The 18,632-nt window shown below is 41.4% G+C and overlaps 1 protein-coding gene and 1 non-coding gene across 3 annotated transcripts in view; one reads left to right on the forward strand and one right to left on the reverse strand.

Moving 5' to 3' along the window:
* The window catches only part of PARG (poly(ADP-ribose) glycohydrolase), a 137,222-nt gene that overhangs the window by 29,924 nt on the left and 88,666 nt on the right, over positions 1-18,632 (reverse strand). For both annotated transcript variants that reach the window (XM_053310873.1, XM_053310872.1), the window contains 3 exons: positions 10,231-10,291; positions 7,987-8,062; positions 3,043-3,190 (listed from right to left, as the gene is read on the reverse strand). In XM_053310873.1, coding sequence (XP_053166848.1) covers positions 3,043-3,190; positions 7,987-8,062; positions 10,231-10,291 — 285 coding nt within the window. The remainder of the gene's footprint in view (positions 1-3,042; positions 3,191-7,986; positions 8,063-10,230; positions 10,292-18,632) is intronic.
* TRNAA-AGC (transfer RNA alanine (anticodon AGC)) lies at positions 1,763-1,834 on the forward strand. The gene has a single exon. It is a non-coding gene; the product is annotated as a tRNA-Ala (tRNA).

An 18,632-nucleotide genomic window follows, 5' to 3' on the forward strand; every position in this document is an offset into this window, starting at 1 on the left:
GTTTGTTTGTATGTACCCCAGAAATAAAAGCATCTATTCTTGAAGGAGAACAGCTTGGAAGACCTAAAAACTGTTTGCTTTGCCCATGAAACAGATTATGAGCTCTCTCTCTCTCTCTCTCTCCCTCTTCTCAGGACCATAAATCAACACATGGCAATCAACTGAGCTTTGACCTTTGGCAAGCAATATATAAGGCTCACTGCATCTCAGATCCTTCTTTAGTCACTCCTTATTATGCTGTTTTGAAACCAAAACATGAAGGACATTTGTAAATGCTAAACCTCAAGACACTTCTTCTTATGGACCATTGTTGAACATTCGCTTGCATGCTTGTGCATATTTTTTATTTATCAAATTTGTACACCGCCCCAAACTTTCATCTCTGGGCGGTTAACAATAGCATAAAACAAGATTAAAACATATACAAAAACTAAAAACAATTTAACAATTTAAAAATAAACCAGAAATTAAAACCTAAAAATTTAGGAAGCTGAGAAAGATTAGATGAAAAGATGGGTTTTCAGGTGTTTTTTTAAAAATTGCCTGAGATGGGGAGGATTGTATCTCAGCAGGGAGCGCATTCCACAATCTCGGGGCAGCAACCGGGAAGGCCTGTCTCTATGTAGCCTCCAAACAAGTGGGCGGTAACTGGAGACGAACCTCCTCAGAAGACCTCAATGGGCAGTGGGGCTCGTAGTGAAGAAGACGTTCTCTTAGATACCCAGGGCCTAAGCCGTTTAGGGCTTTATAAGTTATAACTAGCACATGGATTTTGTCTGGCAACCTATTGGCAGCCAGTGTAGCTCCATCAGTAAAGGAGTAATGTGGTCTCTCCAAGATGACCCAGAGATCAACCTGGCTGCCGCATTCTGAACCAGCTGAAGTTTCCGGACTATGTACAAAGGCAGCCTCACGTAGAGCTCATTAGAGAAGTCAAGTCTGGAGGTTACCAACAAATGTACCACTGTCCTGAGGTCACTGATCTCGAGAAACGGTCACAGCTGGCCTATCAGCCGAAGCTGATTGAAAGCACTCCTAGCCACTGCCTCAACCTGAGAAACTAGGGAGAGATGTGAATCCAGAAGTACTCCCAGACTGCGAACCTGTTCCTTTTGGGGAAGTGTGACCCCATCTAGAACAGGTAGAACATATATACTGTCATCATTTTTCAAATCCTGTAAGGGTATCCTGACCTCTCGCCATGTTTATATAGCAGTTTCTAATGACCATCCATTTCAAATATATACTCAAATCTAATTATATACAATAGAACCTCAATACTATAAAATGCTGCAGGAATGGAGCTATTGGAAATTCCTACAGGCTACTAACAACAGGTGCTCCCCTATGCAATGTCTCTCTGAATCAAGCATCCTACTAAGCTTTCTGGTTCTCTGAATCCTATAACAAATAGCAGTCAACTTCCTTTTGGCAAAATGGAAGGTACCTCCTTCATATGCACTCAGGAAGAGATCTAAGCATAATGGAGGAGGATGAATGAATTAATCATGTTACAAAGGGCTGTGATAGTGATTCATCAATTTATATCTCTGAGGCTCTATGTGATAGCATGGGCAGATGCTTTCAATGACATTCCTTAAAAACCTTTAATTGAATTACACCACTAATCTAAAGTGTTCCCATGATCTGAAAAGGAATGAGAAGAAAAAGGAAGGGCAATAGTGCACCACAGCAGACCACAATCCCCAGCTTGAACTGATGCACATATATACTACTACAAATGAAATAACCATTAGGGGATGGAGCTGTAGCTCAATGGTAGAGCCTCTGCTTAGCATGCAGAAGGTCCCAGGTTCAATCCCTGGCATCTCCAGGTAGGGCTGGGAAAGGCTCCTATTACTTCCAGTCAGTGTAGACACATTAAGCAAGATGGAACAATAGTCTGAATTGGCATAAGGCAGCTTCCTATATACTCTGGAACTAATAAATGGTTGCTATTCCTAATATAGCCTGTTATCAGTTGCTCCATTATGAAGCCACAGAAAAAGAAAAAAATAACGTATTTTTTAAAAAGCAAACGGCATTTTTGGGAAAGCACTGTGCCTTGTAGAGATGCATCAGGCAAAATGAATTAGGTGTGTTTCTTGGGGATGCTGCAATTGATGAATTTCTGTTTGGGTGCATCTCTCTCTCTAGCCAAATCTTGAGCTGAAAGATCAAGAAAAGATATAGGTCTATGGAACCTCATTTGTAAGGCCAGCATAACATATGACTTTACAAGACTTTCGTGTTTTTGTGAGGTGAGGAAGTTAAGGTAATCATCTTAATGTATGCACCTCAACTCTCAACTTAAATGGAAGGTTTGAGGTCTGTATGGCCAGGATGGTTCTTTAAGAGAGGAGCAATAAACTTAATACAAGCATCCCTATAAAACTGACAATACAGAATAACATGAAGAACTGACTCTATATCCCAAGCCACAAGGGCGACACAATGCGTATGGAACTTGTTTATATTTCCCGTCTAGAAGTGCAGAGGGAAGGGCATTCAAACAAGCAAGGGTCAATGCTCTCCTAAACTTAGGTAAAAACATATGATCTAAATATTCAGCCGGTTTGTGGCTGAAGTTTTGAGAGCGTATATAGATTCCGCTTGGTAGTCGAGCAGACTCCTCTTGCAGATCTATGTCCAATAGTTGTTGCCTAACAAAACGTATCGCCTGATCTAAACCTCTCCCTATAAGGTTTTTTTGGGACATGCCCAGTTGATGCAATTTCGTTTTTAGAGCTATTTCCCATTTAGATACAAGTGCTGTAAAATTCAGACATATTTGTGTATTTATATAGTGTATTTTCCCACAGGCTGGCTAAGTTCCAGTACAAAAAGGGCATCTTGTCATCTATATAAGTTTACTTAGGACTCATTCAGTAAATATGTATACTGGATTGCTGTCTTTTGACCAGCACTGCGAACCAGAAGATTGCTGTCTTTTGACCAGTACTGTGAACCAAATTTCTGTTTGCACTGCTTTCACATGAAGAATAAGCACATTTTACATGCATGAGGTTTACAAAAACTAACCTGTGATAATTAGACATTCATTATGATCCAGGGCTTCAGTAATGAGACGAGATACAATCAATTCTGGATTGATTAAGAAGCGAATTTCTTCTTGCACAAGTCCTGCACCAGTGACGCCACCTCCAACAAAGCGATTAGCAAAATCAACCTGACAGAAACATTTTGATGAGGTTACCGGGCATTCAAATACTTTCCCATTCCCTTTCCCTCAATAATGTAAATATCTGCTTCACACACTCATTTTTCATGTTTAGTTGTGGTTCTCTGGTTTTTGCCCACAAACATTTAAGGGGAGGAAGGGGTTACAGAGGGAAAGGGCAGCCTGTGGAAATCACCCTTTGCCCCTTGTGCAAACAAAACCTCTTCCACAAACATAAGTACTAGAGATATATAGGAGAACTTCATTATTCATAGAACTGCTATTTGGGGTTCCACATATCCATGTGGTGTCTGATGAACACCCATTTTCAATATCCACAGATACAAAAGAGTTAAAACCCAAATATCCACACATGGAGCACAGTACACAATGCCGTGTTTTTTCAGTGGTTTTTTTGGGGAGGGGTGCTTTTAAAGCACTTTTCCTCCTTCCTGGAACCTAACCCCCCATTTCCTATAGGAACAATACGCCGTTATCCACGGTTCTGTTACTCGCGGTAGTAGGTGAAGAATGGAACCTCTGCAAATAACGAGGTTTTCCTGTAACCCAATAATTTAAATTAGCACAGACAATGAGAAAGTGATCTTAAACTGGGCTTTTCCAATTGGCTTTTTACAATCCCCACTTGATGACATCATTACATTTTAAAATATATTCATTAGTTCATGGCACAATAGATAGGTAATTCTCATTTCATTCCCTAATAGGAAGGTGGGGATGAAATTGCCCAGGAGATTCCCTAGGATGCCCAAGGTCTACTGTTACAGGATAAGTTGCTTATTTACTGCTTCTTTTGTTACCTAACAGCTTGTGCTTGAGGACATAGGCTTTCCTAAGCCTTTTGATCTGGTTTTGAAAATAAACTAACTCAAAAAATTCTGTAACTAATGCAAATATGGAAGCTACACTCATGGGGCAGAGAGCATTATAGAATTCTTTCTTTTAATGTTTTGAACTCCAGGTGGAATTCCTAGGAATAAACCTATTTGTATTAATTAAACTCTAAATTACCTTGGGATTTGTACCTATTTATACAATTAAATGTTCTGACCAAGTAAATGGATGTTTGAGTTTATAAAACAAAAGTATATCTAAGTATCTAGAGCACACCAAAAAGAAATCTATTCAATGTCTGTTTTGGAATGGTGTGCTTCAACTGTCAGTTGCCCAGAAACTGTAGACATGAAAGGAAGCACACTGACCTCTGCCATTGACCACTGGATCATGTGCATGCATGTTTGTTCTAAATTGTGGTTGTATTATTATAATCTTTTGTAAATTGCCTTGAGGGCCTTTTGATCAAAAGGCACGTTATACATCTAATCAATCAATCAATGAAATATGCTACCATTTTTATGGATTCTTATTGAACAGGGGATCATTTCAGGCTAGGAGGCAGATGAAGACTCCTGCTTGATCCCAGGTTCCTCACATTTTATAAAAATACATGGGATCCAAGGATGCATTATCTTAAAAAAACAAAGCAAAACAAAAAACAGGCACACTCACACTCCAAATATTGTGCATGTTTCTATAAAACTCTGGTGTATGCACATAGCAAGTACATGTTTCTGCTCATGTGTATCATAGAGATACATGTACCAGGGAGCCAGAGACAACAGCTTCCAGTCTCCTGTACATGCAATGGCAAACATGCTGTTTGCTAGCATGTAAAACCTAAAGTGGTCCTAAGAGCCACTGTTTGTCAGTTCAGACTATTTATATTTTAAGCTACCTTGATAAAATATTCTTTGATGCAATATATAACTTGGCCATCAGCTACCTACCCTAGAGCATACTTAACTCAGTAATTGAATTCTATCAGCACTTTTCAATCTAAAGAGATTTCAGTTACTTTGAATTTTCTGTGATATGACTGAAGACACCTGAAGGGGATGAGAGCTGTTATTCATGAAGCAAGGGACATATTGCTAGACAATGACAAGCGACATGCTCTTTGCTTTTTGTATTAAATAGCATGCAGAATACATATATAGTCATTTAAAATAATTGCTTTGTGTACTTCATGTACACTCTAAAGTACACTCTACACCTTTAAAGTGTCTTTTGCCTGACCCAGTACATAATTGGCCATTTTACATATTTCTATCTATGTAAGCCGCTTTAGGGACTTTTGTTGAAAAGCAGTACTGTATATAAATATTAGCTGTATTCGTAATTCTTTATAGGGGTTTTTTGGTATGGGAAAAAGATCGCAAACCTAGAATGAACTACTAAATTTAAACCTTTCAAATTTGGAAATGTCATAAACAACATAAGAGAAAAGTAAATGACTGAACTGTTTAAAAGACAATGAAAGCTGCAATAAAATGTTGGAAGACATCTGTTGTTGAAGCACTGCTCCACATGTCTCATGCGTAAAACTCAGGAGAGTGCTCTTTTTAATATTTCATCTGAGTTTGTCCAAGTAGAGGGATTTGTTCTGTTTATGCAGGATCAGAAAGCCAAGTAGCTGAAATGGGACTGACAATCACATCTCTTAAGTAAGACTGTTCTGGGTGCATTCAATGCAAATTTATACACTACACCAAATGCATAACAATATTTTCCCTCCTTCCCTCAAGGGCTCCATTTTTAGTAGCTTGGGAAAAGAATTAATATTGCTTCATGATGTTAACATGCATCTTGATTTTAATGCATTTTCAAGCTCTTCAAGTATAACAAAACTAGAAAGGTGTGCGTCAGAAGAAAATATTCATATCATTAGAAAATGGGCTTGCGTTTCAAGGAAAGGTATGCCAGAAAATATGCCAGGATAGATTAGGCCATTGGCTCCTTTATGAGTGTTAGTTATAAAGACCCCAGCTCCAGATTGAATAAGAAAAAGATATCGCCCAAAGTCACAGAAGAAATGGGTGTAGCCTTTCAATAGTATTCTAATGAAGAGGTCCTCCCTTCCTCCCCTTTATTGGAAGCCATTACCTGAGCAGCATTAGTATTTCGGTCATCAGCTATAAATATATCAACTGCTGTCTAATTACATTCATCCTGCATACTGCAGCAGTGCCCAAAGATCCTAATCAAGCTCAAAACTCTATTGCACAGGCTGCTGTATGAGCACAAAAGGCTGGCACAGTCTCTTTTCTGAAAACCTAACTAATCTATTTCATGATAATAAATCAATGAACTAGTGGAGCAAATGGTAGGGGAGGCAATATAACGAAAGCAGTAATGAGATCATGCGGCTATACGGGCTACTAGCAACAAACCAACAGCACAACTAATATTTGCACATATATTCCACTAACCTTTGATTAAAAAAGAAAAAATCAAAAGGCAAATTCTACTTCCCATTTTTTAACACTGCAAAAAAATTATTACATGCAGTCTTTATTATATTTAATAGACTTCATGTTGTACTATGAATTACATGGATTTCACTATTGGTATGAGCCACTCCTCCGGATGTGTGCTGCGTGCATGTCTTTAGGCATATTGCTCTGGCAACATGCCCCAAAAGCCTCAAGTTGTATCCTAACTGTTCATGTGAATGTGCTTCGTAGGAACATAGGAAGCTGCCATATACCTAGTCCATCTAGGTCAGATACTGTCTACACAGACTGGCAGCAGCTGCTCCAAGGAAAGCTGTACTCATGCAGGGATCTCCTCCACTTGCAGATGGGCCCCATGCACTAGCTTTTGTTCCCTACATGGATTGCCTTCACAGGACAGGGAAGGGAACTGTCACATTCTCTCTTCCAGGAAGACTGCTCTGATTAAAACTATTGTTCTTTTCTGGAGGATTCTAGAGCTTGCTTTCTAGGCCACTCCCCTATCAAAGATACATGCGGCCCAAAACATTCTTTTGACAGTAGAATTTCCTATCCTTTCTAAATCACATAATTACTGGTTCAGATTGTGCAGCCCCACTGCAATGCAAATGAATCTTTAAAAGGTGAACACTAGTATCTTCCGTTGTCATGCAAACAGGAGAAACAAGGAGACCAAGTAGTCTATGGGCACAATCTTCTGAAAAACTCCCTTGTGCAAGCCTTGTTACAGTAAATCTAAAACACAGAAGCACAGTAGCAACTTATTTATTGCAAGAAGGCATGTGCAGAAAAGCATTCCAGAAGATTGTGCCCAAGACATCGAGACTGGCAGGAATCTTATTGCTCTGGCTTCATGGGGACTATGAATTAGATTCTAAATCCAAAGAGGACAATAAACCGAGTTACTAATAGAAAGTTAGTGAAACAAATACAAGTCACAGTGCTTTATATACACACTTTAAAATCCAGCTCCCTTGCAGCTTAACAAAACAAAACTTGCTTGTAGATATGGAAGACAGAGCCTTCTTATCAGTCTGTTTTAGCCGACTGGCTCCCATACCAAAACAATTTCACTAAAGCAGACAAAGCCTCCTGAACTGCTGAACTGGTCACCAGCTGGGGCACAGTAACATCACTTCCACAACAAAACAAAACAGAAAATTGGCAGCCTGTCACTTTCATACCTCGGAAGCACTTTTCCTGTCACTTTTCAATCACTGTCTGACCTTAAGAACCTGAAGCTATCCAGGTCTTATGATCGTCAATCCACATATTTTTGAACAGGGCACACATGGAAAGCAAGGTGAGCTGGAGACAACAAGATAATGTTAAGGCTGTCAGATCAATCCATTCTGCTGTTCCTGTTATATTGCATAACGGCTTGCTACTTTCACACAACCTAGGGCACAAATGAATGATTCTGCGAAGATGCCTGAGAGACCATAGCTTAGTACAAGCTTAGCACAAACCTCTATCAATTTCTACTCTTACCTGTAACATCCCATGCCCATTGCTTTCAATAGTACCTTCATACGTTACATGCAATCTGGACAGCTTTTTCTGAGTTCTGTAATCAATCAAATATACATACACAGAAATTAAATATAATAGTACTTATGGTGAGAATACGGAATATTAAAAAACCCAACTGTAACATGTTGCAAATTCAGGTAAGAGGTCTGCCACCACTGTACAATGTCTGTACAAAGTCATAGTACTTTACAGATCAAGTCCACAAGCTGCCACTACAGAAAGCGAGTTCTTAGCACAGATAAAACCTACTGTTGATTCAGAACATTAATACTGAGTCTGCAAAAACACCCAGAATTCTTAATGAAGGATTCTTAATTAGTACAGTACTTATTTTGATATTTAAATGGTTGATGATTTAAAATTTAAAACAGTCACATTTTTCATTTCTGCTTAAACAAGGCATTTAAACCAGCTTTTCATGTTTTCATTCAACTTGGTCCCATTTTGTTTATTTAAAAACAAATATTATAAGGTGTAAAACTTTCTCTATTTGATCTTTTGATGATAATGTTAAACTTTTTGATTCAGTGTCCATTTTACATGAGAAATATATTATTATTCTGAATAAAGTGGTATTACTGGCACATTAAAGCATTTTACAGTAAAACTAAACAGACAAGAAACTAGCTGAAATTAAGATGCATGAGTCACATTCCACTATTGATATATTGTCACTAGAACCCTCATTTTGTCTCCCTCGAACAAGACCAAATACTAACAGGAGACATGAACAGTATTCATAAAACCATTTTTGAACAGAACGAGTGCATCAGCATTTATTCACACATTAGTCATTTCAAGGAGAAATAAAAAATGAAAAGTAACCTATTAAACTTAGTGAGCAAAAGCAGCCAAATGCTTTCAGAATGAATCTATTTGGCTGCTTTTGCTCACTTCATTTAATAGGAAGCATATGTTAATATTATCCAGTTATTAACATGCAGATATCCTTGTAGGCTTCCTTTTAAAAGCAGTCTGCTCCAACCAATGGCACATGTTAACTTTTCTCAGTCTGGTGTATGTGTGTGTTTGTACACATGCGCGTGCACACATTTACAAATGCACAAGTGGAATGTTTCCATACAGGAAAAAAATCTCTTACAATTGACTGTGCCATCATTATCTCCAGAAACCAATATTTTTGTAAGAAGCAAAACAAGATTACTCAAGCAATGAGCAACAAGGGAATGCAATGTCAATTCCCATCATGAATAACAACTTTCATTAAGAAATGCCTTCCAAAATGGCATCTCCTATGTGCCCTTTAGAGTTTGGCCATCCATCTATCATCCATTAACCAGAGGATAGTTGCAAGATGAAGACATTTGTTTTATGCTCTTTGCAAGATACAGCATAACATTTGTCATTCTGCTCCCTATTTGGTTAAAAAAATAAATTACATTTGTCATCTTAGGTAAGCTAAGGACATATGTAAATAAAAAAGTGAATTGTATGCAGACACCAAAAGTTTAACTAGGCTCCGAAGAGGAACTAAGAGATAATATCTTTGGGTTCTGAAATTAGCTTTACTAATTAAAACACAAGTATTCCAAACAACCAAATGAGCTCACCTGCAAAAACAGTGTACAGTAGGAGATAAATTAAGGCCAAATTTGAAGTTATAGAGCAAAGTTTCATGTTTCTTGTTAATCTGAGATTTTGATTTTTTTAATTAAAAAAACACCTCAAGCCATTTCTGAAATGAAATGAAATTGGGTGCAGGTTGTTCCCCTTTTTGTGGAATTTGGCCAAAAAAATAAATAAAAATCAAGTGTTTGTATGGTCATCATTATGTCTGAATGCTTTGGATATCATCCTGTGTACCTGGATAATCTGAAGATCGTCATTGATTCTGAGAACATTTGAACCCAAAACTTTCACGAAGATAGTCAAATACCCTAACCAAAGACTAGCCATAGTTCATTAGCATAACAAATTGACTATCAGTGAAAAATGAAGACTTAAAATGTAGTGCTATAGTTTCTTCAAATTTTTATTTTATTTTATTTCATTTCATTTCATTTCATTTTATTTTAAGAAAACCCTTTTCTGATGCTATTGCTTTGGCACCTGGGTTTCAGAATTTTAGTGGAACATCGAAATCAAGGTAGAAGAGAAAGGTGGCTTCTTAATATTACTGGGATTTGGGAAAAGTTGCCACAACCAAAACAAAGCAGTTTCATATGAGGCATTTTTACTTACCTTTCCCAGTCTGGAAATTCTTGTAAACACTGCCTTGTAAATGTCACCAGTCCAGTGGGTTCTATAAAGAAACAAAGTTCCAAATGGTAATATTATTCACTGAAATACTGAATAGTATTTCATTACATCAGGAGGAAAAAGCCTGCATGTATTTTTAACCTGGAAATGTTGCCTGAAAGACGATAGGAAAATAACATTTTAGTTTACTATCGTTTGGGTTCCCAATATTAAAATATTGTTTGATATTTTATTAAACATTATCATTTTATTAAACATTATCACTTCTTTAACAAAATATTAGTAATCCTTTTAAACTATGTCATCAATTAAAATGAATACAAAGTGATGTGATCAAAATGATTAATTTTAAAAGAAAGGAAAAATATATGAGAGAGAGAGAGAGTACGACCATTGCTTTCACAAATAAAATGGTTATAAATCTATGACGTTCCCCATTCTCCCTCCCACTTTGAGTGCTTCATGCTCTTTTCCATTTAAACCAACTAGAGAAGACTGTTTCCCATGTTTAGTTTGCTTTCTTTTTAAACCACATGTGATCACCTTGGGGGTCATTTTGAATGACAGAAACCTAGTGTGATCTCTGGAAAGATATTGTTTTTAATTTGTCTAACCTTGCAAAAGGAAGAACTATAACAGACCTATTCCCTGTGCAAGGTGGCAGGAACTACAGGGAAAGGAAATAACTCATTGCCTCCTAGTATCAGAAGAAAGTAATTTAGGAGTATAGGAATTCATTACTTCCTGATTGCCTTTCCTAATGGATAAGAATATAACATATGCAAGATTAAGATTCAACTCTTCTAAGTGTTATATTGCTTTTGAACCAATGCCTCATGAAGTAGGGATGTGCACAAATAAATTTTTTTTATTTAATTTGTGCCTAAATCACCCCTGATTTTGTTTTCTGTCCAAATCTACCCCCCCATCACCCCAGATTCGATTTGTATTTGCTTTGCTTCGGATTTGGATCGATTCGGACCACTTAACAAGGTCCTAGGTGAACCAAATTTGGGTGGTAGGTAAGTCCCCATGGGTGCCACCGAACACCCAAATTTCAAGGCAGTGGGACATTTGGTTGATATTTAATGAATTATTTTAGTTTTTACTGATTTTGAACATTTCCGCCATAGGAAATAATCGAGATTCGATGTCGCCATCTCCTAACCCTAACACGGATCCCCAGCTTTCATTAAAAAAGAAAGCTAAGCTCTAGCCTTTGTATAAGTGGAGTTATGGAGCAAAATGTGCGGTCTTTATTTTTCAAGTGTTCAGATTCTTTGGTGTCTAATAACTTTTCCTCATAATGAATCCCTATGAAGATTCATCATACTTCTTCGTTTCTTCTGTTCATGTTGACTATCACTGGACAGTGCCAACTGTCAACTGTAATGTGTCAACTACACCCTGCCCCCCCCCACACTGGGGTACTCAATTTATTGGGGGGGGGGTATTTTTGAAGTGTTTAGATTCTTTGGTGTCTTCATTACACACCTTCATTTCTTCTGTCATTTTGACCCCAATACTTTGCAGGTGGGGGTAGGGAATTAGTGGCATCCCATGTTCCAACTATCCCCAACCCACAGGCCGCTGGGTACTCAGTTTTTATTTTAGGAATTTTTGATGTGTTTAGACTCTTTGGTGTATAATGAATCCTCATAGGGATTCATTATGAGGAAAGGTTATTAGACACCAAAGAGCCTAAACACTTGAAGAACATCCTAGAACATAAACTGAGTAGTACCCCACTGCCTTGTGGGTGGGAGGGGGGTGCAGTTGGCACATGGCAGTTGACAGTTGGCACTGTCATGGGAGAAGAGCTGGTCTTGTGGTAGCAAGCATGACTTGTCCCCTTAGCTAAGCAGGGTCTGCTCTGGCTACAAATGAATGGGAGACTAGAAGTGTGAGTACTGTAAGATATTCCCCTCAGGGGATGGAGCCACTCTGGAGCATCAGAAGGTTCCAAGTTCCCTCCCTGGCATCTTCAAGATAGGGCTGAGAGAGATTCCTGCCTGCAACCTTGGGGAAGCCGCTGCCAGTCTGTGAAGACAATACTGAGCTAGATAGACCAATGGTCTGACTCAGTATATGGCAGCTTCCTATGATCCTATGTTCCACTGTTCAAAAGACAGTCAAAATGAATAGAAGAAATGAAGGTGTGTAACGAATCCTCATAGGGATTCATTGAGGGAAAGTTATACACCAAAGAATCCAAACACTTGAAAAATAGTGACCACACATGTTGCTCCATAACTCCACTTCTACAAGGTCTAGAGGTTAGCTTTAAAAAAAAAAAGAAGAAGAAGAAGACTGGGAATCTGGGGAAATTAATAGGAGGGATCTGAATCTCAAACTGATTCAAATCGAATCAGGCGTGATTCGATTTGGATCTTACCTAGCCAATGGACCACAGGGGTAATTTGTTTGGTCTCCAAATTACCCAAATCAATTTGTACCCTAATCAATTTGCACATCCCTATCATGAAGCACTGTGGAGAAGATGCTTGGGATGGGCAACCAAACTCGTTCTCAGATTATTACCTCTACTTAATTAGAAGTATGATACCAATGGGCTCCAAAGACAGCCACACGGAACCCTTCTGAGCTGCAAGCTTTGCATTGGAAGGTAAAGGAAGATGAAAAAGTATAGAGATTGTGTAGTCTCTGCCCTCTTCAGAAAAATATCACAATCTTCCCTAAATATTCCCTACTGGGAAATAAAGCTGAGTCACTGGGTTTATTTCTTGTCTAAAAGGAACCAAATACATATTTTTTTGTTTCTGTCAAAAGCTTTGGCTGACATTGTACACCATTACAAGAATTAACACTATAAACCAAATTAATGATCTATACACACTTGCCTGGGTAGTAAGTACTGTTAAACACAGTGGGTCTTCCTTCCAAGTAAACATGAACAGGTTTGCACTGCAAATAATGTATTTAAGCCGCTTATTCCCCTGGAAAAGGCTAATCTTTTGGTTTTTCTAAACTAAGACATGAAGGGACTGAACATGCAATATTGTGGCAAAGGATTTCTTTAGAAAACAGAATCTGTTTCAGCAGAATTTTTGTTTAAAGAGTCATGATACCCTGTTAGAAGTTCTCCATTAGAGATTCAAAAGGCTTAATGGAAGTTTTATTTGCTGTTTTCAAAAGAGGAGATATTTCCATTCATCTTATGTTTTTTTTTACAAGGGAACTGTGATATCCTATATAATAAAACCCTAAGGTACCTGCGACCATGTCTCTTGAAAGTGTTCTGCGCATGCGTGGCGCACGCGTAAAGGTGTCCGTGTATACAGGGGGAGCCTGATGGGTCCTGGCGGCACACCCAGGAGAACCAGCGGGCCAGGCTGTGGGTGGCCATGGTGGCCGCGGAGCCGAGGCGGCGGGCCTGGCCGGGTAAGGCGAGGAGGCGGCGGGCCCAGCCAGAGCTGCGGGCGGCGGGCCCGGCCGGAGCTGCGGTGGGTGGTGGGCCCGGCCGGAGCCGCAGGCAGCGGCGGTGGGCCCGGCCGGAGCCGCGGGCGGCGGTGGGTGGCAGGCCCGGCCGGAGCTGCGGTGGGTGGTGGGCCCGGCCGGAGCCGCGGGCGGCAGTGGGCCTGGCCGGAGCCGCGGCCAACTCTTCTAGCGCAACTCTTCTAGCGCTCTTCTAACACCACTCTTCTAGCGCCCGTTAATGTAACGGGCTAAACGACTAGTTATGATATGTTTCACAAACAAAACATTCAGAAGTTTTGATTTTAGTGAACCAGGGTCATGTTACAAACTACTTAATTACTGTTTATAATACCAAGCTTGAAAATTAGATATTTAATTTCTAATAACTTGTTACTGTCATCTTTTTAAATCCATTAAATTGAACACATGAAGTGCCATCTTTTCCTCTGTCAAAGAGGCTACAAGTTACTAAGCAAAATACTTCAAAAGAATCATAGCTCCCATTGTCTTGCTGCCACCACAGGTTGCTCAAAGGAACATATTTCCTTTTTAAAAATGAAGATTTAAAATGACAAAATATAGCTTAAAATATCTTTAAGATATAGCTTAAGATAGTTTTAGGGGTATATCAAGGTAAGATACCTGTAATATACAGAGGGAAAGGAGAAGTTGCCAGCTGCAGTTTCAAGCAAGTAGCCTAACCACACTTGTGCTATAACATCTAGTACCAACTTGGTTACTGGCCTGCTTTTGGTATGTATGTATGTATGTATGAATTTATGTATTGAATTTTTATACCGCCTAATACAGAAATCTCTAGGCAGTATACAGATTAAAACATAATATAAAATATAAAACATTTACAATTCATAAAACAGATACAAATCACAATATATAAAAACAGATTAAAATTTAAAAATCAGATTTCAGTTAAAAGCCTGGGAAAATAGGTACGTCTTCAGGGTCCTCCTAAAAACAAACAGAGAAGGAGATGCTCTTATTTCAGCAGGGGACGCATTCCAAAATCCTGGGGTAGCCACAGAGAAGGCCTGGTCATGAGTTGCCACCAAACAAGTTGGCGGCAACCGTAACTACAGGTTACTCACCTGTAACGTTGGTTCCTCTAGTGGTCATCTGTATTCTACACAAATGGGCTATGCGCCTGCGCAGAGACTACAATGAAAGCTCAATTTCTCCTGCTTTTGGCAGTAACCCCACTCCCAGCCGCTATATACGGCTGCGCCACTCCTCATCCCCTCAGTCACAGAGTCAAGCTTCAGCGACCCAAACGGGGAGGACGGGAGGGCGTGTAGAAGTACGGATGACCACTAGAAGAACCAACGTTACAGGTGAGTAACCTGTAGTTCTTTGATGTGGTCTCTGTCTTCCACACAAATGGGCTCATAACAAGCAAGCACCCATGGAGGCGGGAAAACAGAGGCAATAGGTAAATAACCAGGAAAAGCTTTATATCAGGACAGGCATATCAACCGAAAATGGACTGCAGGACACTCCTGCCAAATACAGCATCATTACGTGCTCTAACATCAATAGCATAATGCTGAATAAATGAATGAGGCGAAGCCCAAGTAGCTGCGCGGCATATAGTGTCCAAAAGGCCACAGAAGCCGCCACAGAGCGCACAGAGTAAGCCTTTACAGTAGAAGGTAAATGCTTTTGTGCCAACTGGTAACACAACTCAATAGTGGAGATGATCCACCTGGACATGGACTGAGTCAATACCTGAAGTCCCTTTCTAGGCCCATCATACAGGATAAACAAGGAGGGGCACTTCCTCCATTCAGAAGATCTCTGCACATAAGAGGACATAGCCCTACGTACAGCCAAACGGTGTAACCGCCTCTCCACATCCGATGAAGGATTTGTAAAGAACACAGGTAAAGTGAGTGGGGACGAACGATGAAACATGGACACCACTTTAGGCAGGAACTTGACATCCGGCCTGAGTACAACCTTGTCCTTATGGAACTACAGGTATGGTTGGTCAGTCCACAGGGCCTGCAACTCACTAACTCTCCTGGCGGAGGTAACTGCCACCAAAAAGGCGACCTTCCAAGTCAATAGACGAGGGTCAATAGAAGCCAAAGGCTCGAAGGGTGGCCTGAGAAGACCAACCAGAACCACCGACAGATCCCAGGCCGGGGCCATAACAGGGTCATCGGGGTACAAGTATGTCAAACCCTTAAGGAAATTTTTAACCATCAGCTCTCTGAACCAAGAGGCCCAGTCCAAGGGAGAACATGCCACAATGGCAGCCAAATATACTTTAACAGAAGCAAGCTTCAACCCAGACTCCTTAAGGGAAAGAAGATAATGACAAATGTCTTGAATGAACGGATTGTTCACATCAAACCCCTGCAGGTCTGCAAAGGACCTGAACCATGTCCACTTGTGATCATAGGACTTCGGTGTAGACGGCTTCCTAGCTGCTACCAACACCTCTTGCAGTCTCAAGGTGAAGTCAGGAGGACCCTCCACGCAGTTAGGTGCAGGGACTGAACGTTTGGGATTGAACACCCTCCCCTGTTCCTGTGACAACAGGTCTGTCTGAACAGGGAGACACCCCCAGTCGAGTGCCAGGCACTCCAGAGTTGGAAACCAGGGTCTCCTGGGCCACCACGGGGCAATCGGATTAGCCCTGGCCTGATCCACTCTCAACTTGTTCAGGACCCTGGGAATGAAAGGGAATGAGGGAAACATATACAGGAGCTGGTCTGTCCAAGAACGAACGAAAGCATCCCCCAGAGACCCCTCCCCAAGCCTCCCCGGAGTAATAAAGGGGGCACTGAGTATTGTCCTACGAGGCGAACATTTCCAGAGCCAGAACACCCCAGTCTGCAAAGATGTCCCTCAAAACTCCCTGATGCAGCATCCACTCGTGGGAGACCATGGTCTGTCTACTCAGAGCATCAGCCTGCACATTCAGGACACCCTGAATATGCACTGCCTGTGGTGACACCCCATTGTCCAAGCACCAATACCACAGGTCTAGGGACAGCACCAGAATACTCCTTGAAGAAGTACCGCCCTGGCGGTTCAGGTAGGCTTTCACTGATGTGTTGTTGGTCTAGACAAGAACCGACCTCCCATGCAACAGGGGCAGAAACCTTTTGAGCGCATTGAAAATCGCCAACAGCTCCAAGTAATTGATGTGATGGTTCTGCTCCTCTGGAGAACAGTGCCCACTCAGATGAAGGCCATCCAGGTGAGCACCCCAACCAAACTCCGACACATCCATCATGACTATATGGGAGTGAGGAGGCACCTGGAAAGGGGCACCAATGCTTAGATGCCGGACACTCGTCCACCACTGGGCTGTTGCCCTCACCCAAGGAGGGGGCGCACGCCGAAGATGACCTGGATCCTGAAGAGGATCGAACACATCCAGAAACCATTGCTGAATGACCCTCATCCGAAGATGGGCATGAGGCAAAACATAAATGCTGGACTCCATGTGTCCCAACAGGCGCTGCACAGAGCACAAAGTTTGCGGGCCTCCCACCAAAAAGGAGACCACTAGCTGTTAGAGAGCCACGATGCGGGCCATGGGAAGGAAGACCTTTTCCAGCATCATGTCGAAAATCAGCCCGATGAACTGAATCCGCCAGGTAGGTTCCAAATGAGACTTTTTGAAATTTATTTGGAACCCCAAACTTTGGAGGATATCGACCATGAAGCTCAGGGCTTCTCAAGCTGCCTGTGGGGTACTTGCCGCTATCAACAAATCGTCTAGTATGGCAGGACTTGTAGGCCGTGTTCTTGCAGGAATGCCACCACCAGAGCCAGGCACTTTGTGAACACGTGAGGTGCTCTGGTGAGGCCAAATGGTAGCGCCTTGGATTGATAGGTGAGCCCACCTATCTGAAACCTCAGGAAATGCCAATGTTGCAGCCGTATGGACACATGATAATAAGCGTCCTTCAGGTCCAAAGAGATCATCCACAGGCCCTTGTGGAGGATAGCCATGATGTTCAGTACTGACAGAATTCAAAACCATTTGTAAACAAGATGTAGGTTCAGAGCCCTTAAGTTCAAGATAGGGCGCTGACCCCCATCCGGTTTCGGTTCCAGGAAATACCGGGAATAGAACACGGGGCGGTTTGGATTTGACACGACCTCTATTGCACCTTTTTCCAACAGAGCGGTGACCTCTTGATCCAATTCTTGCATACGAGGGATCACCACAGTCCCAGAGATGGGATGCAATCCTTGAAATTCCAGGGCATAGCCCACGCACTACTGTCAGGACCCACTGATCCATGGTCATGCTTTCCAAAGTCTCTGCGAAGCGGCTCAGACGACTCCCAAAGCACCCCGAGTCATTGCTTCTTGGACTGGACACTAGTGTGGGGTTTCTAGAAAGCTTGCTTGTGGAACAAGCCCACCCAACCTGAATTTGGCAGGGAACTTATTAGTCCGAAAGGACCACTCTGAGGACAGATGACAGTGTACCTGGGGCTTCTGAGCCTGGTGAGGCGACCATGTGGTAGCCTTCTCTGGCTTGGGTGACTGGGACACGTAAGACATGGAACGTGCTGTGTTCCTCAATTTTTGCTCCTTCTGGAGAGTATCATTGGTCTGCTCCGAGAACAGGTTCCCTCAAAGGGCAAGTCCTCCACTCTGGCATGGGCCTCAAAATGCAGGCCTGAAGACCAAAGCCAAGCATGGCACCTCAAAGCCACAGATGTAGCCATGACCTTAGCCGCACACTTCACGGAGTGACAGGCACAGTTCCTGTTTGGAGACTTGAACCACCTCCCGAAGAAAAGACTTCACAGCGTCTCTCTTGTCCTGGGGGAGGAGATCCAGGAAAGGACTCACCCGATCCTTTCTTCTTTGGAGGAGAAGGCTGCTCCTGGTCTTCCGATGAGCGCTTGGTCGCCTTAGACCGCTTCTTCTTAGCCTTCGATTGCAGTTCTGATGAG

Source organism: Hemicordylus capensis, chromosome 3 (assembly GCF_027244095.1).
Source record: "Hemicordylus capensis ecotype Gifberg chromosome 3, rHemCap1.1.pri, whole genome shotgun sequence".
Taxonomy (NCBI): Eukaryota; Metazoa; Chordata; class Lepidosauria; order Squamata; family Cordylidae; genus Hemicordylus; species Hemicordylus capensis.